A 26,698-nucleotide genomic window follows, 5' to 3' on the forward strand; every position below is an offset into this window, starting at 1 on the left:
ACCGAGGCCGTTTAGGGCTTTAAAGGTCAGCACCAACACTTTGAATTGTGCTCGGAATGATACTCCCAAAACTATCAAGATGGTTTCAGGGTACTTAGCCAAGATCTGTCAAGCTAAATCTAAAGTTGCCTGACTTGTTCAGTGGTGACTATCTAGTCTTTTATATATTGTATGTGTTTGGATTATCAATGTATTTGGATGACTTTTTATGATTTTAATGTTTTAACTTATGCCGATAAAGGCTAGTAGCAGTACAAATCTGAATAAAAAAATAAATACAAGCAAAAGGGGTGTTGCACCACAAATAATGGTCTCTATTTAGATCTCTGCATCTCCCTTACAGTTCACTGCTATATTGTCTAGGGTCTTCTTTCTGATCTTTTTGGCTGCCAAAGCAAAAAGGGCGACTTTATGAGTCACTGAAGTGTTTACATCGCTAAGAAACCATAAGGACCTTCTCTGCCAGGGTGAGACATCTTTCCTGTACGGACGGTGAGGGTGATCTGGCTGCGACATCTGCCACCCCATTGATTGCCAGGGTTGATTCGGCTGATCTGGCTGGCTAGGCGGATGCCCCTTTCCTCCTGCACCATTCCATGTGCGTCCCTCCCAATGCCGTGCGTTTAGTGGAAGAGGATGACCATCCCAGGTAGCAGGAGTGTACCGTTCTTTGGTCAAGGGTGTACAATAGCTGCGCTCCCCTGCTAGAACCTCCAACAAGCTCTTTTATTTCAAAAATATTCTATTATATATAATATGCACCAGTTTAAAGGTTGTTTTCCCCACAACAGTTCTGTTTCTCCAAAGCAACTCTGTTTCGCAGTAAGTACACTTCACTTCACCTCCAAATAAAGTAAATAATCTCAGATGCCACAGTCAACCTATCTGTTGAGCCATCAGCCAAAATACCTAAGAAATTGGCTTTCCTACATCCCCTAAGCTGGCCTGGTCCCCTCAAATGCAATGGAAGATACTGTCCCTTCATCAGTGTTCAACTTATTGGTCAGCTTAAAGTTGAGAAGGTGCTGAGAGGGCCTTAGTCTTATCTCTGAAGCTGCTATGCTATGCTGAAGCTTACCTAGCTGCTATGCTGAGTTGTTGATCTGCTGCACAGCAATAGATATAGCTGCTGAAGTTTTCCTGGCTCCTGTTGCTTCCTGGTATCATGGCAGACCTGTTACAAGGTTTCTTCACACAGTGAGTACCCTTTCCAAGCCGAAGAGATACTACAGGTACCATCTTGTCCTTTGACTCAGGCAGCAGAATGACTTGAGCTGGCCCTGGGAGTAAGCCAAATTCAGCTGAGTGAAAAATTCTGAGTAAATATGCATAGAGTTGGGGCTATAGCAGCAGAGTAAGTAACCACTGAGACCTCTGGCCTGTTCTGCCTGGTTTAAAAAGAGGACAGGGCCCCTACAATGATAATAGTTGTGTAGAAGATGGTATTTCAAATGGGACAGTTTGTCATGTCTTCTTTGCATCTGGGCATCCCAAATGTGCCTCCCTTGCCTTTTGTGGAGTAGAACCATAGTCCTCCTTTAATTATTGAATTAACTCCTCACATAATATAAATTGTTCTCTTGCAGCATGCAGTTGACGATGTACTACCAAAACAGATAACATTGTGACAAGCAGTTCCTTTACAATGCACCACCACAAAAAGCACCAACACAAAAGCCCAGGGTCCATGTGGCATCACAGATGAAACACAACACGTCCCTCTGCCACAGCCTGGTGAAAAGCATATCCATGAAAACTATGCAAGCATAAAACAAGCAAATTAGCTGCAGCCCTCCAGCTCATTATACATCACCAAGTTGGCCCTTGTTTTAGACAAATTGGCTATTTCAAAACTAGTGCATGGGGGGTGCATTTGTATTTCACTGAAATCAAATAAGCAAGCCAGCCAGCAAACAAACAAAAATACTCCACTATTCAGCAATGATCCAGTAATCTATAACTTACATCAACAGTGACTGCAGAACCATGGGACAATTAATGCAAGAGGGCAAAATTCTTATTGTAAAAATATGAATTTTCTCCTTCCATGTTGCTTCTCAACAGGCGTAACTAATTTTTCTCAGACTTTGCTTGGAGCAGTCAATATGTGCTCCCCATTGCTTGGAATTAAAAAGGCATCTGCCATGCTTCTAAAATATAAAATCTGGCCTGTTTTGAAGGATGCCCAGAAATGCTAATGTTTTGCCTTTCTGGTTGCTGACACTGGTCCTATTCCTGACATTTTCCTGAGTTCACTTGAGGTCTAGGCATGGCAAAGGCTGTGTATACTCCAAACCCATAGCAGCACAGAAGAACAGCAGAAAAACTGGCCAGCATTTAGTGTTGATTTGACAGTGCCATGGGCCAATAGACCAGTACATCTGCTATTCTTAATAACTTACCCCACACTTTCAGTACCACAAAATTTTGCCACAAATCTTCTCTGTTCTTATAAATATATGTAGTAAGGATTTTGCCTAGTACTGAGCTATATATAGTTTTAAAAACATTTAATATAGGATGGAGTTAATTATAATATTTTAACGGATATATTTTAAGCAATATATTAGAAATGTTTAGCATAAGACAGCCCTGTAGCCAGGGTGGGCAAAACAGGTGAACTCCCCTCCCCATTTCCCCCCCCCCAATTTTGTCTTTTACATTTGTGACATGACAGACCATTTAATGTTCACTTTCCCTGACTAAGGGTGGAGTTTTTATGATCACATTCATCCTATAATGATCTAAGCAATCCTTTTGGGGGGAACAATAACACCATCCTTGAAAAGTTAAGTATTGGAACTTTGTATTATGGGCTAGACTCCATCCCTTGGTCCTTTCTGACCTCTGCTTTTCAGTTTCAGTTATGTTCTCTACCCAGCCAGCAATAAAGAAGCACATTTCTTCCCCTGAAGTAAGGAGTAAAGAGTTTGTTTATTCTGCAGTTATTACAATGGGCAGAGCAGGATTGGGTGCTTAATGCTGAAAAAGTGAACTTGCCATTCAAAAAGCTTTCTGGCATGTTTAATCAAACATTTTAAAAAGCTTACAAAACAACTATTATGCACTAAATATTTTATCAAGTTAAGGACTCAATCTTATGGACTTCCAGACTTCCACAATAAAATTATGCATATTGTTCTAAGCACCACTCTCCCTACAAAGCTTGCATTGTAATGTGCTCTTACTCTGTTTCTAAATCCTTGTTTTCCTACGGGTGCCATTGTTATACAAGATTAAAATGGATTTTTGAAAAAACAAGCGCCACGTGAGTTTTTCACTTCTTACCCCATAAACTGTTTTGTTTGTTTTAAACCTCCTGGTACCCCCTTCCTCAGTGAGCCAGCCCCCCCCCCCCCATGGAGAGAAAGTTCATATGGGGAAGATGGCGGTAATCAAATATGTATTAAAGCTTTGGAAAATCTCATTAGGCCAGGATTGTCAATACAGTGCCCGTAGGCACCCTTGGGTGTTGCCAGAGGGCTGTCAGGGTGTCCACCAGGATACCGTATTTTTCGCCCTATAGGACGCACTTTTTCCCCTCCAAAAATGAAGGGGAAATGTGCCTGCGTCTTATGGGGCGAATGCAGGCTTTCGCTGAAGCCTGGAGAGCGAGAGGGGTCGGTGCGAACGGACCCCTCTCGCTCTCCAGGCTTCAGGAAGTTCTGCGCAACCCTCGGGAGACCGGCTCCGAGGGTTGCGCAGAGCTGCCTCCAGTCCCGGGCTCAGCGCACTTCTCCCCATTGCCAGCCCCACGAGCTCGGGGACAGCGGTGAGGCGGAGCGCGCCTTCCCGCTGTTCCCCGACCTTGTTCTTCCAGCCCCGCACCTGGGGGGGGGGAAATAAAATTTTTTTTCTTTATTTCCCCCCCCCAAAAAAAAACTAGGTGCGTCCTATGGGCCGGTGCATCCTATGGGGCGCAAAATACGGTATTTGTTCCCATCTGCACCAGATTACCATAAAAATGGATGTGTATTCAAGAGCTCAGACCCTAGCTCTGCCTTGTACAGCTAATAATTAAAAAAAGAAAAACTAAGTGCATTTTGACTGTAACTAAGCTACTTGTTAGAACTGCTCTAAAACTCTACTCCAGATAATTTGTATTTCTGGTGTAGCTGGAGTTGCCTGGAGTACCTCTACATTAAAATTAATGAAAAGACGGTGAATCCTAGAGCAAAGGCCATCAATCTCTGCTTTGGGATTGTGTGACGAAGCACTATGAAGCTCTACAAGTTATTTCTCTTTTTTAAAAAAATGAGAAATGTGCCTTCTTTGAATTCATATTCTCTGAAAGCCATTGTCCTAGATATGTGGTGTCTGACAGACTGCCCAAGAGCCAAGGCTGTGAGGCGGTCTAAAGTTTATTTATTCAAGCATTTGTGTTACACCCTATCTGGGGTATCTTATGTTTCCATAGAAGCAGGTACGTGATGCAGATGGAAAGGTATTCTGCACATGCTTAAGGTGACTCTAAGTTTTATTATTATTATTATTTCATGTTTTCTAGGACTGAGCAATGGTACTGCAACGAAGACCCTAGACTTTAGTGAACTCTGGCTCAAATTAAGTCTTAAAGCTTTGACTCCATGAGCAGGGTCAACATCTCTGCTCGGCATTTTAGTTTGGCCAGACCTACATCAGTCAGGTCGCTCTGTGTTCTGCATTAAGGGCCAGCCCTGTGACATTTTGACATCACTAGACTATGGGGATGAACTTGAGAATGAGCATGGAGCAATAACAGGACCATTCAACACGTTTTCAGTTTCTGAAGAGTCTATTCTCTTCCTCAGGGTGACATGGCACAATTTGGGGTGAGGGAGCATTACTGCAGACACACCATAATGTATGAGGCAATATTTGCCTTTTAAACTTACATACATGCTGTATGGAGGACAATATGCATAGGTAATAAGGGATCAAAGCTCGTATCTAACACTACAGGGATGCACCACAGGTACATACAGGGTACCCACAAATCTTGTAACTTGCAAAACAATCTGAAAATGCTAATAAAGGCCAGACCTCAAGCTTGGAGCTCTCATTACTGGAGCTCCTAAAAGTAAGCACCTGACTCCTGCCTAGTTCGGAGACCACTTGGAGTCAGATGTAAGCCACTCTGAGACTTCTGGAGGAACAGTAAAATGCAAAGAAAGAAAAATACATCTGATGGTCTGCACAGTTTGAATTGCATATGTTTTTTTTTTTTTCATTCATCAGCCATTGTTTTTATCATCATTAATGTGTCTGGTACTGTATGGAATACAGTAATGACAAAAAAAGATTGGTCCCTGGCCTAATGAATTGCAATCTAGAATGTGACTCAGAGAAGGTCATAGAGGGAGGAGAGGGAAGGGGCAGGGATAAAGAGGGGAAGAATCTACCTTTGGCGAAGGGCTTCGTGGAAAAGGTGTGTTTTAAGCAGCAATGTAACAAGAGAGGAGCAGCTTCAAATGGAAAAGAATGGAAGAGTCATTCTGAAAAGCAGGACATTTGGGGCAGCTTCGGAGCAGAGTGCTGGAAATGGAGAAGTGAAATGTAGGGGTTTCCATAGGCGCCGACTCCATGGGGCTTGAGGGGGCTTGAGCCCCCTCAAAAAAATTTTTGGGGGGGCTCAGCCCCCCCAATAATCTCGGGCGCCGCCGCCGTCCCCTGCCTCCTCCCCACCTGCTCCCTCGCCAGCCAGCCAGCCCGCGCCCTAGCCGGAGAGCCCCGGCCGTCCCCCGCGAGATTAGGGAATCCCCGGGGGCGGGGGCTCCTGCCTCTAGCCCCATGTTTCCCGCATATCAGCTGTTCCGGAGCTGATAAATAGGCAGCAGCACGCTCTCCCCTATTCGCTCACGAGGGGGCGGCGCCACTTTATTTGCATATTCATGAGCTTATTTGCATATTCATGAGCTTATTTGCATTTCACGAGCTTTCCCGGCCCCCCCAATATTTTTTATAAGTCCGCGTCCCTGGGGGTTTCACACGATACTAAAATTAGCATGAACAATCCAATTTCTGTAGAATTGATCTGGGAAAAAGAGAAACAAGAAGTCACCTGAAAAGTGAGTGGATAATTTTCCTGTTATTGCCTCATTCAGAAATCATCACCTACATACCAAAATTCTTCCTACTGAATGCCAAATTTAAATTTTTCATGACTTGTCAAATTTGACACCTAAATGCCCCACTGGAAGCAATATCTGTTTTAAAAAAACTAATATAAAGGCAAGTGCGCAACTTACAGAGAGCTGTAACCCGAGATGGAAAACCAATTGAAATTGAAAAAAATTCAAGAGATAAGACACCTATTAACAGATTGGTTATAATATCACCAATTAAATGACATATTTAGGAGTGATAAAGGAGTAGGTTTGGGGAAAGAATTTTCAAGGTTTGAAAAAAGAATTATTGGAGAATAATGAGAAATTATTATCGAACATTTATAAGCTGCTGTTAGACTGGGACACTAAAGAGGAAGAAGTTAAAGCTGTAGATACACTGGGCAAAAGATGTGGGTTATGATATATCTTTTAATTTATGGGAGAAGTTGTGGAAAGAGGATTTAAAATTTACAGCTTGTTGTACATTGAAAGAAAACTACATGAAAATGATGGGGGTTTTTTTTTAAAAAAAATAAGAAACTATGACCACAGTACAGTATTTAGCTGCCTGTTTCCAGCTCTGCATATCTATGATTGCATGAAACATCATTCCAGCTGTAGGATGCATTATCTTACTTTCCCATTTACAGAGCCTGGCAAATTCTGTTAAGCTACGTAGTTCAATAAACTAATAATTATTCTTATATCTGTGTACTTCACCTATGTAATCTTGGCGGAATCCTTACAGCAACCCTGTAGGATAGCTATAAGAGCACTAGCCCATATGGGGAAAGGAGGCCTAAGGATGAGAGAGATTCCCTTATTGAAAACCATGTACAGAATTTTTGGAGCAAAAGGAGTGAGAACTGGGATGCTCCTGATCTGCACCACTATGCTACTGCTACACTAACTAAGCTTGGCTAGGAGTAGCTCATTTTCCCCTTTTACTTTCCTCCATCATTGAACCTGTTTCAGGCATCACAATCTTTCTTCCTTCATTTTCTCCCCAGTCAGAGTGGCTGGGGAGTGTACAGTGTACAGGGATGCAAAGAGGAACAAGCCTTAATATTACACATGCATTCCTTTACATATTAAGATGCAATGAGAACTTGTGCATGCCCACTATTCAGATTTCATGTTCCCTCTTTTAAAAAAGAAAAATCCCCAGCACACAGGATAGCATCTTCATCTCAGAACTTTTCGTGCTCCGTTGCAGCCTTACGCTGCTGTTGCTCACACCTTCAATTGATGATCCATTGTGATTAAGCATGTCTCTCCCTACGCGTGGGAAAGCATGGTGGGGAGATGAATCCTGAGTGTCTCTAAAAAAGTGAAATGCTGCACTCCTACACTCAGTTTGGCATACTAAAATTGTCCGCTTTTCACCAGCCTTGGTTATATTATTCATGCAGACTGCACTTAGCTTCCCATTGTTCCTGCTCTCATTGTTAATAAATGAGTCTGTGCTTCATCCAGGACTGGAACCTCCTTTAAGAACCATCCTCCATCCCAACAAAGTAGATGCTTATTAGCTTCAACTCCATTTAATTCTTAGAGAGCTCTATGCGTAGTTGTGCTTCTGGAAACAATGTCCCTTCCATGTATTCTTTAGGATCAGAAATACAATGTAAATTTAGCCTTTGCTGAAATAGGCTGCCCAAGTTTCTATTTGCTTCTTTCAAAGTTGCAGCAAGATTTTGATAAATTGGGGGCTGGAGGGGACGGACAGGACAGATTTCATTGGAAGGGCAAGATCACAGCAAGGTTCCTCATCTTGGCTATATTGTATTCAAGATTTAAATGAATAAAGCTGTGACTTAAAAGCATTTGTTGTAGTTTCTTCTTATACCTCATAGCAAACAAAGCTACAGATTGTGCTAACCAGAAAGTTTGTGAACCTTGTTCACAGTGTGCTTTGCTTCAATTGAGTTTAAATTCCTCCTTAGCCACAAAGCTTACTTTAGTAAACTTGTGTCCGGTCACTATCTTTTAGTCTAACATGCTTTACAGGGTTGCTGTAAGGCTAAATCAGGCTTCCTCAAACTCGACTCTCCAGATGTTTTTGGCCTACAACACACATGATCCCTAGCTAGCAGGACCAGTGGTCAGGGATGATAGGAATTGTAGTCTCAAAACATCTGGAGGGCTGAGTTTGAGGAAGCCTGGGTTAAATGATGTGGAGATTATGTACATTGATCTGAGCTCACTGGAGGAAGGTATGGGGTAAAAATGAAATAAAAAGGTGTTCCAGCTGTTTCTGACGAGGAGTGCACTCAGGCCTTACTCTGCAGTATATTTTTAATGGTTTAAATGGTTACTAACCAACACACCAGTCTACACCACCTTTATTTGTAGACACGGCTGTGTGATGGCCCATCTTTTTAAAGCTAACTGCCTTTTTGCTAGCCAGGCCGTAAACTTCATGATGGCTTTGCTTTTCAACCGTTCAGGTTGTCGCTACTAATTCTGGCACTTGGGCAAGATCTTGATGCATTCTACAGCTTAAATTATTTTGGCAATCCAACTGTAAGTTAATAAAACAAGGGAATGAATTGTAAAAGAGAAGAATAAGTTAATCACATGGCAACTTAATCGCTTTGAGCTTCAAAGGACATCCCACTACTGAGGTTCAACTATCGAAGCAGAATCCCAGGGGCTGAGAAAGAAACGGAACTGCGTTTAGTGAAACGCCTGTATTTTGTGGCTGAAATGAGTGGTTTCTCTCCCCCATTCTAAATCAGCCAACTGGGTTCTCTCACATGCACAGAGGTTTGGGAGAGAGAAAATGATCACATAAACCATCAAGCAAAGACAACCAGGATCAAAATGTATATCTAACATTTTGTTTCAACATAAAGCTATATGTCTAAATCAAGGTTCCCAGCTCACACATGCGTTTTCATGGAAACCTAAAGTTATTTGCCTATAATCAAATGCTAAGGGAAGACACTGAGCAATTTGCCATTGCTCAAACTGAGCACAAATGCACTTGATAACTTTTGCACCTCTCTTGCCTTGTTTGCTGTGTCTGATGTATACAGGGAAAGCTAAATCGAATGTTTTGTGTACTAGCCTATGTGCCCTTCAAAAGGGGAGGTCACTTTGGTGTAATTTCCCCTCCCCCATCTCCTCTGCCAGGGTGACAGTCTGATCATTGCTACTCCTGTGTCAGTTCCGAATATTACTGAGTACAGGGGGAAATATGACCCAGCGTTCATGTTCCACATTAGTCTGATTCAATCAAATGCCTTTCTCCTCTTTTCATTTTTGAACAAAAGCTCTCTGAAGACAAGGTTTGGCCAACCTTAATCATGCTGAGTAACGTTTTGCTACTTGATTAGTGCCAGGGAAATCATGGAGTTGACTGCTTGATTTGACGCTCTGAAGGTAAGGCTCCTGAACCATAAATGCTTCCAAATCAACTGTGTTTCAAAAGAGCTGAAAAGTGTCAGTTTTACAAATGTGCACACCCACACACAAAGCAGAATCTACAACTGGAAGATACGTTTACATTTTAAATCATAGGGTGCTTGCAGTAAAAGGAGAAAGGGATTATAAATGTCCCAGATGTTGTATTCAAATCAGTTTTAGCGCAGAAGAAAGGGATTAAAATAAACCCACTAGGAGTTGATAATAAATAATCAAGGAACCCAGAAACTGATGTGCCCCGTGAATATAAGCCGATGCCGGGAAGAAGGAAAGGTGGGGGGAGGGTGTTGAGATGAAAGATGAATGCAAGCAAGCCTGTTCATTTTAAACCCGGTCCCCATTCAGAATCCTCAGCCCTGCCTCTGCTCCTCCTAACATAGCAAGCAAAGCACAGTCTCTAAGATAGTAAATGCCGTTTTCATCAACTAACAAGGCAGAGCACATACAAATGAACCAATCAGGGGGGTTGAGTGAGCTATCAGTGCTAGGAAGCAGCTAGTCTGCATATTCCAGTTGAGTCACCACAGAGAAGAAAGTAGAAGTGGGGGTGGTGAAAAGGGAGAAAATAAATTACTGTGTGCAACTCCATCTGCAAACTGCTTCTCCCGCACTGGTATGTAATAAAATGTGTTGCTAAGATACGAGCTACTAAAGAAGTTCATTAAAGGACACTTTAAACAAAGCTGCCAGACTCTTTTCCCTTTAAAGACTGCTTATTTTGTTCTGTCCCTTATGATTATAATTAGATCATCTATATGAGGATTGCACTTCATTCAAGCCTACTCAGCAAAGAATGTTAATAAACCCACGTAAATAAGGCATGTGCACATATGATCTCTCTTTCTTTCTGTCTGTGTGTAAGTGTATGTGTGGTTTGTGCATGAATATGAGTTATGGATGTTTGGCAGGTGGCAGAGTAATAGAAACATTAGAGGTTCAATGCTTTTTAAAATAATAATAATAAAGAGAAATACATCTCTGCAGTCACCTCTTTCCTACTTATTCTTCTACTTTAGATTTTCCCCAATACCTTACTTTTATACACTGTGCCCATACCTTTTCAAAATATATATCTTAGCTACAGTAAACTGGAACACCATGGATACGTTTGGCAACAGCATCAATGTTCTGTGCTAGAGTTCATGCCAAAGACTGTATTATATTGCATTCAGTGGCTCCCAATTAGCTAAATACTGCAAACACACCCACCCTGTTTTTCAAAGCATGAACCCCTACTTTTGAAATTTTTTGATATCTCTATGGTAGCTATTGATATGTGAATGGTGCCATGGACCCGCTGGGTAGTTTACGTGGCACCTCTGGGGTCCACGGACTACCAACTGGGAACCACCGAGTCATAAACAATAACATGAGGGTCAAGATTATTTATACTTTTTCTTAACAGATTCTCCCCTCCCCTCTTGCACCCTTTGAACTGAGTTCTGCATACTTATCACCAACCCACAAAATGTCCTAGATGTTTAAGCATTAATGCTATAGGCCATTTGAACCAAAGTTTTGTTGTCAAGGAGGCTTTGAGTTTATCAACACAGTCTTAGGTCTGTTGATTTCTGTGGGTCTACTCTGCCTATGACTTTCACTGGAAATCACCCAAGACCCTTAGAGGTTTGATTTGAGTGAGAGGATAGGGAGAGGAATGAAACATCATTCCCAGAGGGATTTACATTTTTTTTAAAATACATTTTTCAATTTAATTGCAATGTTTTCTTTTAGGGGTCTTCAATCTATATGAAATTATAAACAAAATTATGTGCATGATGTGATTCTGCTCAAAGAGAGAAAAGGCACCGAGTGTGGTACAGGTACAGAATCCAGCTTCCTGGATTTTTTTTGTTTCAAAAATAAGGTTTCTAGTCCTTAAGTCTGTGAAAAAATAACAAAGTAAGAGAAATAATACAAATGGGCTATTTTGCATAATGTATACAGGCCACAGAATGAAACATTCATTGGAGAGGAATTTGTACAAAACTGTCATTTTCCCTTGAAGAGGTATCTATAATCACCTGCCATGTTAAAAACAGTTTCTCTTGTATTTCAGTTACTAGTAAATATTATATATATTTTAATTATACCTTTCAAACTCACTTATGTGAGCATATTACCTTTCTGCCTGAATGAGATCAGGAGAATTATACACAAGGAGGGAGTCCTGACTTGCATTTCTAAATCAGTCATCCCTTCTCATCTTTTTTATAGAGAAAATCTTCAACTCACCAATAAATCTTTAAGCAATCTCTATTCATTCAAAGAGCTCCAGAAAGTGGAAATTACAGAAAATACACTTTAAGCTGCACTGCATGTGAAAGGTATCAATGTTCTCATTTGACTTCTGTGACTCAAAATGCAATGCACCTCCCTTTAAAAAGGAAAACTTTTGGTAACCCATTTTTATGGTCCACTATTGAATGGAAAAGCAAATCCTTTCCAGATTACAAATAAAAATATTGCATCTCTCATGGAGGGAATAAGTCACTGTTAATGTAAGGAGCTCTGGGAAGAAAATCCTTGAGCAGGGATTCAAAGTTTCTCTTTCAAGCCCAATTACATACTCCTGTTGATTAGATGTAAGCAATCAGCCAAATTTTACATCAAACATTCTGTAGCCACAACTGCTATATTTAAAATCCCTGGAGCCAATTTCAGCTGAGGTGGGGGTGGGGGAGAGCAATTTCTCAAACACTCAAATCAACACAGCAGATGATTCCTGCAGAGGCACAAAGCTTCCACTAGAGAGTTTCATATCCTTAGAGCAATCTCAGTCAGATCTTCTTCTGTTTTACTTTCTGTCAAGGAAAGCCCTTTTTTTCTTCCATCCTAACCTTGAGTTTCAGGTTTAGCTCTTCCAGGGTTAAAATGTATTATTTCATACAGGGTTTCCTTTGTTATATTAACCATAAGGGGTTGTGTGTGCTGTGTTGAAAGCACAGCATATATTAGATTTCAATAGGTGCTTACTATTGGCAGGCAGAGGTTGTAGCTAGAACTAAGCCCCATCAGCAATTTCATATGACACTCTAAAAATTGCTACTACATGACAATAAGTAGCTGATTCAAAAGGAACGAACGAAAGAAAGAAAGAAAGAAAGAAAGAGAGAGAGAGGAAGGAAGGAAGCTTAAGGAAGAATATTTTATACAGAAGTAATTTCTAATCATGGTGCTACTTTTAGCAAAAAAGACTTTTTAAAGTGTTAATTTTTTACTGAAGTTAATATAACTACCTAGTGTATATATATATATATTTAAAATATACACCCCAATTTGCATTTCTACTGGATTCCTTTCGTATACATATCTTAAGTTGCAGTATGGGCTGCATAATTTCTTGAAGGTAAATTCTTGGAACTTCCTCCAAAGTACAGGGCTACGGTATCAGTTTATCATCTATAGACAAAATATCCTTATTTGACACCATGGAGCCATACAACTTGCTACTCTTTTTCTCAGTTAAACATTGTGTATGCAATCCAGCCAAGATAAAGGAATTTAAATCTCACTGGGAAATTGTTTAAACAATTGCTTAAGTCTCACACAGAAATCAATGGGACTAAGATTTCTGAACTGAGGGATAGCTCTGACCAAAAGGCGTTTACAATGAGATAGTGCCACATCATTTATTAGATATAACAAAATCAGTCAATACCCACCTGCTACTAGTGCAATCATAAAGGAGCTGCCAGCACAGATCGACAATAGCATTGATACCATATCCCAAACTCTAGAGACAGAGTATCATAGAAGATGGAACACAACTGAGGGCAACCATTCAACGGGACTTGGGTTAAGGAAAAAAAATGCTGGAGTTGGTCACAATGGTCTCAGCTGAGGCTTTGGCTACGTCACTATGTTTCAGCTTAATTGAGGTTTTTGAGCAGAGGTTAGCTGACCATCTGTCATGGATGCTTTAGCTGCGAGGCTTGGACTAGATGACTCTTGGGGTCCTTTCCAAGTCTACAATTCTATTATTCTATGAAGTAAGAGGGGCTTATCTCATAGGGCTGATACAGCAATAATTGAGCCAATGAAACATTCTTGCCTGCTCCAAAGCTTATCTAAATAATGCTTTAAATCTTCGTGACTTCAGTGGGAAACATTTTACCACATGCTCAACTCTTTTTAGACAAGTCAAAACTCTTGGGTCCATGAGCTCTTTGGATCCCAGTTGTACTGCTGCAAAGAAATAAATGCCCAGGCACCTTTTGCTACTTCATACATGGATATAATTTTCTTTTACAAAACTACATCATCAAATACAACTTCTTGGAACTTCCTGTTCCTCCATTTCTTCTTTGCCCACAATACCAATATGACCTTCCCTTTTCTTTCTTGGATTAAGCTCTATGTGAATCAAATTATTAAACCAATGGAAGATCCATTGAAACAGGACTATTCTTCACCTAGAGTTGCAAGGTCACCTATTCTGGGTTTCTATAACCTCCTGAAACAAAGGACTGTCCCTTAAACACAGCCTTATTGATCACCATACTGGACCTAATGTTTGGTAAGAAAAGAAAATTGTTCAAAATAAAGCAACATGAATGCCAATGTGGCTCATGAATGCCACATTAACTGACTCATTTAGCCAGAGTCCTATGCAAAAAAATTAAGCTGGAAATTAAGGTTTGCTATCTGTAGGCCTGAAAATATATTGAAAGAATAATTGCTAAATGGTGCATGATCTAAGATTAGGTCCCTACAAAACGCAGCACACACAAGAAGTTTTTTCAGTGCTCATGCTATCCTACCATCAGCTGTTCAATAATCAATTTTGACTCACTGCAGATTAGCTGTCCTCAACATGTAACAGGTAGCAAATATCTGTAAGCATTAAACAAGAACAAATTCTAAACAGCATTGTTGCTAGAATTCCTTTTTCTGAACAGACAAAGACATTGCAAGGAAAACATTACTAAATCACAGAGATAATCATCATAGTCAGTTCCTCTAATGAGGCATCATGGGATTACTGGAGTTATTATAAGAGTCATCTTATTGAAGAAATTCAAAGTTAATTGAAATCAATTGTACTGTTCTGACAGCAGGTGTTTTAAGTGGCTAAGATATCAAAGCGAACTCTTTAAAGCAGTTACAACAAATGTTGCATTCACTTTTCTCAACCTCTAGCGCTTCCAAGTGAAGAACTACAATTCCAGTTTGCTGTGTGGTGTTTTTTAAAGCAATCTTTCTTCTGCCATCAAGGTTTCTATGGAACAAAAACTGGTCAAAATATCTTTCACTGCAGTGGATGGCCTGAAGTTCATCTGCTTCAGGGGTTTGTAGAAGGGGAAATTGTTATCCTTAGCGGAATTTCAAAAGTTGAATGATTTGATTTCCATTTTGGCAACTATTTTCCCCAATGAGGTGCCAAATCTTGTCACAACTATATAAAACAAAGAAAATGTTTAGCTGCAAATGTATAAAATGCATTCTCTCGGTCATCCTCTATTTGCAAGTAAGGTATTGGTCACGATCTGAGTGGTTCCACTCTACAGTATACATAGAAGACTTTCCTCCTTATAGAAGATCACAGGAAGTCTCTGCACACACACAGAGCCCTGGATCATGGCTCCATCTTCTATTTTCATTGATACTTATATTATCTACTTTATTTCATGCCTAACCAAAGGAATCACTGAGCTCCAGCAAAAGTCATTACTTTCTGCTGAAACATGTGTAAACTGTGCTGCCATTTCAAGACACCACCTAGCTACCTTTGATTTGAAAAGCCCAGCAAAAACAACCCCTTGGAACACATAATATAATACGCTCCATCAAAGATATAATTTGCCTACACATTCCCAGTGCTTAAGAAGAGCACCTTAATTCCGAGAAGTCCAATGCATCCCAAGAACCTACTTCCAGTCAGATCATAAACACCAAATGACAGTCAACAATTTAATTCCAGATATGCTACCCTCAAAAGGCAAAACCAGCAATAACACTCTCTTGGAAGAGTCTGTCAGAGACTAATGTTGATTTCTATGTAGGTAGTAAATTACAGCAAAGAAATGAAGCAGCGCCCAAGTGAATGGCATATACATAATGCCTCTCAGGAAGACATATTTTTATTGCTGTGCTTCAGGACAGGCTTCTCTGAATCGAGGGTTCATCAGCAATGAAAACACAGCAAGTCTTCCACATGCTCACTGCTGATTTCCAAGATCTGCTTTACGAGTCAATACTAATGTCAGGTTAGAGTTTAACTGTGCAATTATTAAGTAGGCAGTTCAAAAAAAAAAGCAGCAAGAGGAGTTAAGGGATGCCTAGTAAGCCCAGGCAAACATGCAGTGGAGTGCTTCAGATGTGCATTTAAAAGGACAATGCTGCTTTTCAGTGAAGGACTTTTATTTACATATACATGCTTGTTCCTTGACAGTATAGATAAAAATGTTACAGCTGTTCTGTAGGTTATGGGGATTCAAGGTGTAAAAGCATTGGACCAACTAATGGAGTCTTCACACATCATATCTTGTTAAAGAAGACGTAAACCCATTCTCAAATAGTATTACAATTCATCAACATTCTGGAGGGAGGGGTAGAATGTGCAGGTATACTAATGTTTGCAGTGAACATAACCCACACTCTGGCTTTGACTTTGGGGACAAAACGCAAAATGAAGTATTGATTCAAGATGCATTGGGGGGGGGGATTGCAATCCATCCTTGAAAATATTGCAGAAAGTATTTAAGTCTATAGGAGAAATTAAATTAAATTACTCCAGCTAAGTTGCATCCTATATAAATCCATTTTTTAAATTGGTAATATCCTCAAAACACTTCGCATTTGTTTTTGGAAACCTTGATTTTTTAAAAAATAATAATAATAGATGAAGCCTATTAAATTAATCAGGTAGTCACAATAAGAATCTGATGCATGGAACAAAGAACAGAGAAGGATTTCTCCTATCATCACTATACACCCAGGGGCAACAATCCAGCATGGCACAGCAAATAAATAGGATTTTTCTGTTCTCTACTTTCTACCCTGACTAGTGGGAGTGGTGGGACTCCAAATGTGGAGGCCACACTGCTAAGCCCCATTGCTGCCCACTAAGAGTTTGAGTTGGTCTCTAACACAGCAATGCCAAATGGGTCTGCCCACAGGGAAGTCAAATTGAGTTCAATGTAACACTATGTCCAACTAGGCATAGAGGAGTCTATCAGCAGTGGTGGTGCATGACAACAGCAATGACATCTAGTTGTACACTATGGAAGAGTTGCAATGGTGTATGTTCCTCCTACATGGGAAGTTTATGGAGTGTTTTTGTGATGGTGTCCTGCTTCTCAAAAGCATCTGGTTGGCCACTGTAATAACAGGATCCTGGAATAGATGAGCCTTTGGTCTGATCCATCACAGCTCTTCTTATGTTCTTATCTAAGTGCAACTAAGGTAGCCTGAATCCAACCCAATGGCCATGGCCAATATATGTGGCTGGTATGGTTACGCATATTCTATTTTCTCTTTCAATTAAAAATGAACACAAAATATGTATAAACATAGGGCCTCTGGGTTGGGCAGTCTTCATTCCCATTGATCCCAGATTAGCCCTGTTAAAGTCACTGGAGTTATGGACTGCAGCCAGAATTTCCATAGCATTTTCACCCAGTCACATTCATGAGTTCCACATTAGCAGAATGTAAAAACAAAAATGGTACCTGAAAGATATGGACGGGAATATGAATAACTTGTACCAGTTAAAACCACCATTCCTAATTCTACTTCCCAGAGGTCTGTTTAAATGTTTCACAGTGAACTCTGTGTCTTTTGGAATGGGGAGTCTGATTTAAAACATGAAATCCAAGCTCACATGCAGCAGTCCTCTTCCATGTGAGGCAAAAACGGGGGGTGGGGGAGCTTTGGACCTTTTCCTTGAAGAAATAATATTACTTGTATCAAAATCTGACTCCAGCAACTTTGTGATCTGTATTTAGGCTGAGGCTTTAAAACTCCTATCACTCTTCTCTCTGTGCAAAGGGAGATTTCCTATCTGCCTCCAGAGGTGACAGTGTGCAGCGCAAGAAGACACTGCATCAGCATCTGGTCTTATACCATTGTATAAGTTCTTGCTGCATAAAGCAGGCAGAGGAAGCCTGTCGATGGCATCTGCACTTTTCAATGTAAGTAGCAGTTGAACCCAAGGACTAGTTAGCTCATTGCATAATTTGGAGGGGGGGCAGGGTTCTTTTAGTGTATCACACAGGCATTGTTGACTATTTAGTTCACAAAGTGTTGCATGAGATTGGAAATGTCATCCTGCACCCAACAGCTGCATCAAACCCTAATTTTCCAAGTATGTCTCTTTGCCTTATCTAAATTCCAGCATGGTACATAATAAACAGCTCACCAATTACTATCATCATAAAAATTTCAATAGCCTTGAAATAGTTGTTATAATGCAGAGAGGAAGAATCACTTTAATGCAGTAAAATCATCCACCGCCGACTATTTCCCTTTCAAAGACAGGAAAACATAAACAAATGTATTCTCGGCAGTGTGAGGCTGTTACCTTGCTTTAATAAATTCTCTACTCAGTGTAGTAGCAGAATCAATATAGCACACTGTTTTACCCAACAAGAAAAAAGGACTAACTGCTCTAAGCTGCTGCTTCTGTGCTGCTTCCTTCCCCCACCCCCAAAGAAAAGAAACTATCTGATTTGATTCCATACAGTGATTAAACATCTTTGTGCTCTGCTGAGTCGGGTATTCTGTCCCCTCCCCCACTAAAAAAAATGGCATCAAAGCAATCAAAATGGTAATGTTAAGCATGAATGGGGGCCCATCCCCCCGCCTTCAAACTCTGCAGACTTTTCTCCATGTCAGGAAGAAACCAACACCCCTTCCTCACAAAATGGAAGCTTCCACTACCAAACTGAGCGAGCTGACAAATTCTGGGCTGCGATCAATCGGGACAGGGAGGGAGGGGCGGCGCTGGAAATGCTCGCACCCATCCAGGCACAGGCAGATAAGATAGGCAGCCAGCGTCGCCTCGGGCGCGCATTCAGCGGGCGAGGAGGAAAAATAGGCTCGGCTTACTTTTTAACTTCCACCACAACTATATATATGGAGCGGGGGGGGGAAAATATTCCTTTCCGCTCTCCGTCCACCACCACCACCGGCTTCCTCCCTCCCCTCTCCCCGCCCCCCGGGTACGTATGGCGAAGACTCCTTGAGAGGCTGGAAAGGCTGTTTTTAGGCCGGGGGGGGGGGGGCGGAATACGATCCAGGCGCTATTCCAAGTTTTGGTGCTGAAAGAACTGCTGCATTCCGAAGGAATCGCGATCGATTCAGCCGAAGGAAAAGGGAAAGGAGGTTGCGCGCTCTCGCTCTCTCCGCCAAAGGGGCTTTTGCAAAGCTGCAGGAGCAGGCGAGGAAGGGGGAGGGGAGGGGAGCCTGGCGAAAGTTGGCTTTTATGGGGGGGCGGGGGGAAGGGAAAGGACAACCCGGCAGGTCAGCGACGAGATTTCTAAGCCGATTCGTGCATTGGAAGTACCGAAAGTCGAGCGGGGCGGGGGGGGCAGGGAAGGGGGCTCCTTGTATTGTGTGTGTGGTTGGGGTGTGTGTGTCGTTTTCAAGCTCCAGAGATGCGCGGGGAGCTGCTGAGCGCGCCGTGGCATCTGTTCGTGGTGCTGAAAGGCAGCAAATCCCCAGCCCCGCGCCATCAGCTGATCTGAAGAGCAACTCACAATGCGAGACAACTTTCTTTCAGCTTGGAAAAGGGGCGAGGGGAGGTGGGTGGGAATGGAGGGGAGGACGGGGGTCCGTCATTGCCCCCACGCACACCAGGGTCGCCCGCTGCAAAATAAGAGACACCTTCACAGAGAAAGGCACAAAAAAGAAAGTTTGTTGGAAGGAAGGTGGGCGAAGGCATCTCTTTCTATAGTGTCTCGCTTCTCTCTCCCTCCCCCCACTTTACCCCCCCCCTCAGATTTGCCTAAGTAGACAAAGCTATGCAGGAGGGGTGCAGGGCTATGTATGTGTGTGTGTAAATGTATATACATGAACTCGATTCCGAAGCCAGCAGGTCAGATCAAGCCAAAGAAAGAAGACGCCAAGTGTGTGGAGTGGGGGGGGGAGGGGAGAATATATACACACACACATATATATATATATATATATACATATCTGTATCTATGGAAGCAAAAGCAGCTTTCCAATCAAAACCAGCACTCAAGGCTTTCAAAGTGGGATCAGTCCCCTTATTCTCAACTCTCTGCTTTTGCACGTTGCAAGGAAGTGAAAACAAACTAAGCAGAAGACCAAATAATTTCCCATATTCCTAAAACATGTCGACCAACTCAAAATGGACGCCTCGGTGTGTGTGTGTGTGTTTTAAAACGTCTAACTACAGCATATCTCTTTTTGTGTATTAATATAAACACAGTGTCTGGCAAGGCAACAGAAAACTGGATCCCTCATCTTTAAAACCTTTTCTCACTTTAGGCTCCCTTTAGTAAACATGAGTGTTTTATTCACTGGTGCGGGTTTTTTTTTCCACCGGCCAACGCGGATTCTTTGAGAATGTTTAGAAAGTGCTTTGTAAAAGAGAGAGAGAGAGAGAGAGAGAGAAAGGAAAGACGAAACCCCATCCACAGACACATAACTGAATCGATTCATTCTTACTTGTTTTTCATTAAGAGCAGCTATTCTCGATTGCCTCTCATGGATTTGTTTCTTAAGATCACCGTTCTGTAAAAATGGCAATAAAATGCAGATTAGAGACCAAGTGTAAACTAAAGCCAATTCAGAGGAAACTTGCGCTTAGGAATTGTTCGGGGGCAAAAGCCCAACCGAAAGCATGCACAATAAGGAAAGGGGGTGGAAACAGAATAACCCCCTTAAGTAACAAAGCTCAGCCCGGTCTTCAAAATGAGATCTCTTACTGATAAACTTTCTCATCCTGCTGTCCCAGCAGAACTGCACTTAACACAAGAAAGCTAAAATACTGAAGAGGATGGGTTTTAAAAACACACACACTCAATACACACACACACACAACAGATCTGCATTTACCTGTGGATCTTGCTTCATCTGTGCAACTAGTTTCTTTTAAAAAATGCCCCTTAAAAGAAGGAACTAGAAAGAGTTTCACGTGTAATGGATTTTTTAAAATGTGTGTGTGTGTGTGTGTGTGTGTGTGTAAGGGGGAGGGTGGGGGTCTGGAACAAAGAGGCAAGTAAACACAGCGAGTCAGTTTCCAGCAAAGCTCATAAATATTCAAGTCTCGTCCTAATCTCTCCAACACACATACACACACACACACACACAAGTGCCAACCGCAATGTTAACTCCGGATCGCGACAACAGAGACACACACACACACACATGCCAAAACTCAGCCAAACAAGCTGGGAAACTACTTTTGTGAAGTGGTCCCCCCGGTGAAGGGCAGCGGAGGGAGGCTCCCGGGGAGACTCCTCTCCCCCCTCCCGCCACTCTCCTGCCCCCGAGACCCCCCCCCCGCTCGAGAGACCCTGCGACAAGGAGGGAAGCACGCGGGGCTGGCTGCTTTCGGGTCCCCAGCCCGGGCGGCAGCCTCCGTCTCTCTCATTACCTGGTGACACTGGATTTCCACTTTTAGCGCCTCGGGCAAGCGGCGCAGCTCCATCCTTCCAACTTGCGAGGCACTTTTCGCCCACTTTCCAATCCCCGCGAAGTTTGGTGGCTTTTCCTCTCCCCTCACCCGCCCCGCTGCGCCAGGAGAAGCCCCGGCAGGCCAGCCGCGCCAGGCGAAGCCGCCACCAGCGAGGGGCTTCCACGCGCCCCCCCGCCAAAAAGCGATAACAACAATCGAAAGAAACAACTAGTCAGGCTGCGAAGCAAGTTCTTTGCCTCTTTGCTGAGGGACACGGACAAATCACTCACTTTCCGCCCAACTGGGGGGGAGGCTGCCCCCCGGCCGCCCCCCCGGCCCGCTATCCCCATGGGCCCCTCGGCCGCCCCCTGCTCCGCCCAGGACCCGCTGAATGGCCTCGCGCCGCGCCGCCGCCCCTCCAATGGGGGCCGAGGAGACTTCCAAACGGGAGGGACTATATTTCCTCCGAGTGCGCGCCTTGATTTCACTTTGCCTCGGGAAAAGTTGTGCCACGGCTGCCAATGCTAATGCGGAGTTGCCCGGATGGAGCGAGGCAGGGCGGGGGGAGGAGGAGGAGGAGGCGAGAGGGAAGCAGCCTCCCCTCGGAGCATGCGCGGGAGCAGTAGTGGTCCCAGCGAGAACAACGGAGGGATGGAGAGAAGCGCCGAGTCGCGAAGAGCCCGTGGCCCCGGGAGGCGCCGAGGGGATGCTCAGCCCAAAGAGAGCTGTGAAGGGGGGTGCCCGGGAAGCAGCTGGGCTGGCCTGCCTCTCTTGCCCAGCCCGGGGCTCCTGGCTGCCTCTGAAGCCCCTTCCCTCCCGCAGACAGGCAGGCGCCGAGAGAGAAGCAAGCTTCTGGGATGGGGGCGGGCCCCCTCTCGCACAGCCTCCCGTGGAAGACTTTTCGTGGGACCAGGGCAGTGGATCAGAAGAAAAAAGGGCTCACACCACACCAATTTTTAAATTGCTAATTGGAAAGCAAAAAGAAACAACTCGTGGCAGTGCTTGATTTGAAACATAGACCGCAACTACTTTATAACATGATCATGGGGCATCCTGGAAGTATAAAACGATGCAGCTACGTGAGAACACGAATCAGTCCCAAAATGTAATATTGACTGTCCTTGAATCTTCCCACACTTGCCACCCTCTCCTGCCACACCCTTTGAGAAGCACTGGAAGAGGAGTTCCCATCGCCAGCTGCCAATCAGCAAATGTGGTGGAATATAGCCCTGTGCCAGTCAACCCTTCTGTCCCCTCCCCACCCAGCCCATCTCTTGATCCTGCCCCTTCCATGTACCTATGTTTTCCCTTCATTCTTTACATGGCCATTCTGTGGGAGGCCAAGCGCCTGCCTTCCTTGACCATGTGGCTGAGGCAGGGCCGGCCAGGGACCCTGCTTCAAGTCCTTGTTTCCTGCTTGGCAGGGGGTTGGACTCGATGACCCTTGTGGTCTCTTCCAACTCTATGATTCTAAGTGGGGCCTTCAAGAGAGGCAGGCAGCTATCCAAATAGTGCAGCAAGACTATCAGTGTTGGCGCTCAGAGCTGGAGTGTGTTGACATTTGCGGCAAAACGTCAGCTCAGAGCTAGGGGGGGGGTCATCAGAGCACTTTCAACAGATGATTTTCTCTCCCTCCCTCTCATTCCACAAGTTTTACTCTCTGGATGTTATGGAGCACTCATGTGCAGCCTCTTTAAGTGATAAATAGAAAAAAGTAACATCCGAAGCAACCCAGAATTGTTCACCTCGCCTATGCAAGTATCCCACTTTTTATAGTGGTCTACCAGTTTAATAATATTTATTTATTCATATCTCACCTTTCCTCCGAGGAGCTCCAGGTGGCATAGCTGCTCCCTCTTCCTCCCTATTTTATCCTTGCGACAACAACCCTGTGAGGTCAGGCTGAGAATGAGTGACTGCTCCAAGCCACCCATTGAGCTTTGTGGCTGAGCGGGGATTTGAACCCTGGTCTCCCACTCTAACCACTACACCACACAGGCTCTCCAATACTGGTGTACCTTGCAGAATTGAGAAAATGAACGCAAAGTGTTGTGAACCTGCTTTATAAATGTTAAGTATTAATACCATTAATATCTGAATACAGCACTTCCAGATAGGCAGGTAAAAGGACAGGACACCTTGTGGGAGCTGTTTTGGTTGGTGAGTCATAATGAAACGAGGAAATTTAGATAATTAAAATGCCCTCCTAGTAATGAGTGATAACTTTGTTTTTGGAAATCTCACATTTCCTTAAATATCTCAAAAAGACACCTATTTTGAAGTTTTACTAATATACAGAATAAAATTTAATCTGCATGGTTAGTGAGCAGAGTCAACTAAAGTATTAGAGGCAACTGAAAGTTTTGTCTAAATCAGAATGGAAAGGAACACAAAGTTTGGCAAAAGAAATGCAAACTAATACTAAGGGATGCAAAAAATAAAGAAAGAATTTGAGGAACATATTGCTAAAAACAACGTTCAACCATAAAAAAATATTTAAATACATTAATAGCAGGTGACAGACTAGGGACGCAACCAGTTCACCTGCACTGGGTGCCTTGCTGAGAAAGCACTGACTTAGAACGGAAGGCGAGAGGCAGGGGCACCAAATTCTGGCATCGCACAGAGTGCTGCTGAAATTTTAAAGCCCAAAGTCCACCACTGATATAGGTGAACCACCAACAGTCTTTGACCCTGGTTTGCTTCAATAATGACTTCAAATATAAGTCCTGCATACTTTTTTTAAAGTCAAGAATCCTCAAGGTATATTTTCAGCAAGTTCTCCACATCAGACTGGAGGATTCAAAATGCCAGAGCCACTGCTGGGTTATGCAGGCCACCTGTCAAGGTTCAAACATTCCTGGTCACAGGTCAGAACTTCAGTGGAATTTGAGGGCACTCTGACACTGACAGGAAACATGCTTTATCTGGCAGGATCAAACCCATTGTTAGCAATCCATCAGCCATGCTTCCATTGTCAAATCAAAGGATACCTTTCATTGTGCTGTAATATGCTCCTATTGTGCTGCTAAGCTATCCCAGTATTCCTGCCAGCCTTTCATCTTGCTGCTAACTTTTTCTCCTCCAGCAAACTCCTTTCTAAATGCACATGAATACTGATTAGAATGAACTTCTAAGCTGCTATCAAAATCTTCTCTCAGGTGAGGACTCACAAGCCCCTTTGATATGAGAGGCAGCCATGCAGGCACATCCAAGGGCAAGATTGCCTTCAAATGCAGAACAACATTGTTCCGTGAATTAGGACAACTGTTTACACTATAAATCAGGATGCTGGGTGCTTGCTCTTTTGTTAGTTTCCATTTTTCCATTTTTAGTACATTTTCTTTTGGGAAGTTCCTTGGAATTTCTGCTAAGTCGCTGTGTCCACAGGTAAAAAGGCTTTGGAAAGACATAGAGAGGCAAAAGAGAGAAGGGAACAGCATTGGCCAGTCTCCACAGTGGTGTCATCGTGCTGCATTCAATGTAAGACAAGAAAACGGTTAGAAGCATAGTGCAGATTTCAAGAGAAATAGAACAAACTGTATATTTCTTTCCTGCTGGAATTGACCATGAGCTAGTTCCATCATCCCTTCCTGAAAAATAAGTAATGATCCAGTCATTTATAACTTAATTAGTGGTGAGGGAAAGAGAATGCAATATGTGTACAAATGCACACACACCGAGTCTTGAAATGTTGGATTAAGGCTCTAACAAGCCACAGTCCCTTTGGAAAACAAATGCTTCTCTTTTATGTTGCATATATGGCTCACATACCTGTGTAAGGGTACGGACTGAAGGCACACGAGGTCTGGGTGTGGGCAGTGTCTGGATGGATGACCACCAGAGAACCACACATACACTTTCTTAGGTTCTATGACTTAAGAAAGGTGGGATATACAGAGGTGAACCTAGGCTCCCTTGAATCTTTGGCAAGGAACTGTATCGGTGCCCCCTCATCTCTTGTATCCTTGGCAAGGATGCTGCACTGAGGGGCCCAGAGCAGGCCTCACCCAGCTGCCCAGAAGCCTGCAGGCCTCACCCAGCTGCCCAGAGCAGTGGAGGAGCAGCCCGGCGAGCATGCGGACAGGCAGGCCACTCCAAGCCAATGTCGAGAGGCATGATTTTTGCATCCCCATGGACCTCTGCCCTTGGTGGGGGTCAAGCTGGCCGACCCCAGGTACACCCCTGGATGTAAGGAAAAAGAATGCTGTGTTTCCCCAAATTTCTGGCAATTCACACACTTTAAAAAATAAAAAATAAAATTGGAGGTGTATTTCAGTTGTACATCCAAGGATGCATGCATCTAGATTCAGGTAGGTAGCCATGTTGGTCTGACGCAGTCGAAATAAAATTTTTTTAAAAATGTCTAGTAGCACCTCAGTTCTTGGTATATAAGCTTTTGTGTGCATGCAGATACACTGAAGCAGAAGTCACCAGACCCTTATATATAGTGGGAGGGTGGGGTGGGGTTTTTCTCAGAAGGGTAGTAGGAAATGGGTGATTGACTCAATGGATATGGTAAACCTGTTAACAACTGCAATTAGTCCTACAGGAAAGAGCAAGAAATAGTATGCAGATGACCAAAAATAGCTTTAGCATATGTATTGAGGCAAGAATCCAATATCTCTATTAAGACCCAGTCTCTCCATAGTTTTCAGTTTAGTAGTAAGTTGTAATTCAGCAACTTTTCTTTCATGTCTATTTCTGCCGTCTGTTTTTTACAACTGAGCTTTTTGATGCCTTGTTTTTAACTTGCTTTTAACTTTGCTTTTGTTAAACTGTAACCTGCCTTGAGATCATATGTTGAAGCATACCCTGTAAATATACTTAATAAATGGAAAGTGGAGCGACATGGTGTAAGAGGTGCATCTTGCACCATCCCTGAATGCTTCGTGATGGTAGGTCAAGATGCACCTTTTTACCCAGGCCTTTGGTCAAGTGGAACAAGGAAGCTGCTTTCAGCTTGATCTGTCTCACTCAGTACAGTCATACCTCGGGTTGAAGTAGCTTCAGGTTAAGTATTTTCAGGTTGCATTCCGCAGCGACCCGGAAGTAATGGAGCGCATTACTTCCAGGTTTCGCAGCTCACACATGCGCAGACGCTCAAAATGACGTCATGCGCGTGTGCGGAAGCGGTGAAACATGACCCGCGCATGCGCAGATGTGCAGTCGCGTGTTACGCTTCAGGATGTGAACAGGGCTCCGGAACGGATCCCGTTCGTATCCAGAGGTACCACTGTACTGACTGGCTGTGGTTTTCTGGGATTTCAGGCAGGGTCGTCTCCCAGTCCTACCTGGAGATGCCAAGGATTGAACTTGGGACTTTCAGGAGAAAGGCAGGCTGTAAGTGTTTGAGGAGGGGGCCCTTTTATCCCGTGCAGGTCTGCATATCCTCTCCGTTTAGCATCCATTTACTACGTTGAGCTATACAGCTCTGTTGTGCACCACTTGCTCACCATCTACCATTGGCAATGAATTCCAAACTCTACAAACACCCCACATTCTGCACAAGTGTTCCAGTCCAGAAAGGGAGATTTCTATTTGGAACAAGCTTCTGATGTGTACCCAGATTTGCACTTGTTGTATGTGACCA

General features: G+C 43.1%; 1 protein-coding gene across 4 annotated transcripts in view; it reads right to left on the reverse strand.

Annotated features, from left to right (window-relative positions):
• PHF21B (PHD finger protein 21B) overlaps positions 1-21,475 on the reverse strand; it is a 190,063-nt gene extending 168,588 nt beyond the window's left edge. Inside the window, exons 1-2 of one of the 4 annotated variants that reach the window (XM_082223135.1) lie at positions 21,085-21,475; positions 20,154-20,219 (exon numbers count right to left, since the gene is read on the reverse strand). In XM_082223135.1, the coding sequence (XP_082079261.1) occupies positions 20,154-20,219; positions 21,085-21,138 (120 nt within the window). In that variant the 5' untranslated portion in view covers positions 21,139-21,475. Of the gene's footprint in view, positions 1-20,153; positions 20,220-20,543; positions 20,735-21,084 lie in introns of those variants that run through there. The other 3 variants (XM_082223137.1, XM_082223136.1, XM_082223138.1) reach the window with 3 other exon arrangements.
• Between the last annotated feature and the right edge of the window lie 5,223 nt (positions 21,476-26,698).

This window comes from Podarcis vaucheri (genome assembly GCF_965113315.1).
Source record: "Podarcis vaucheri genome assembly, chromosome: 5".
Lineage (NCBI taxonomy): Eukaryota > Metazoa > Chordata > Lepidosauria > Squamata > Lacertidae > Podarcis > Podarcis vaucheri.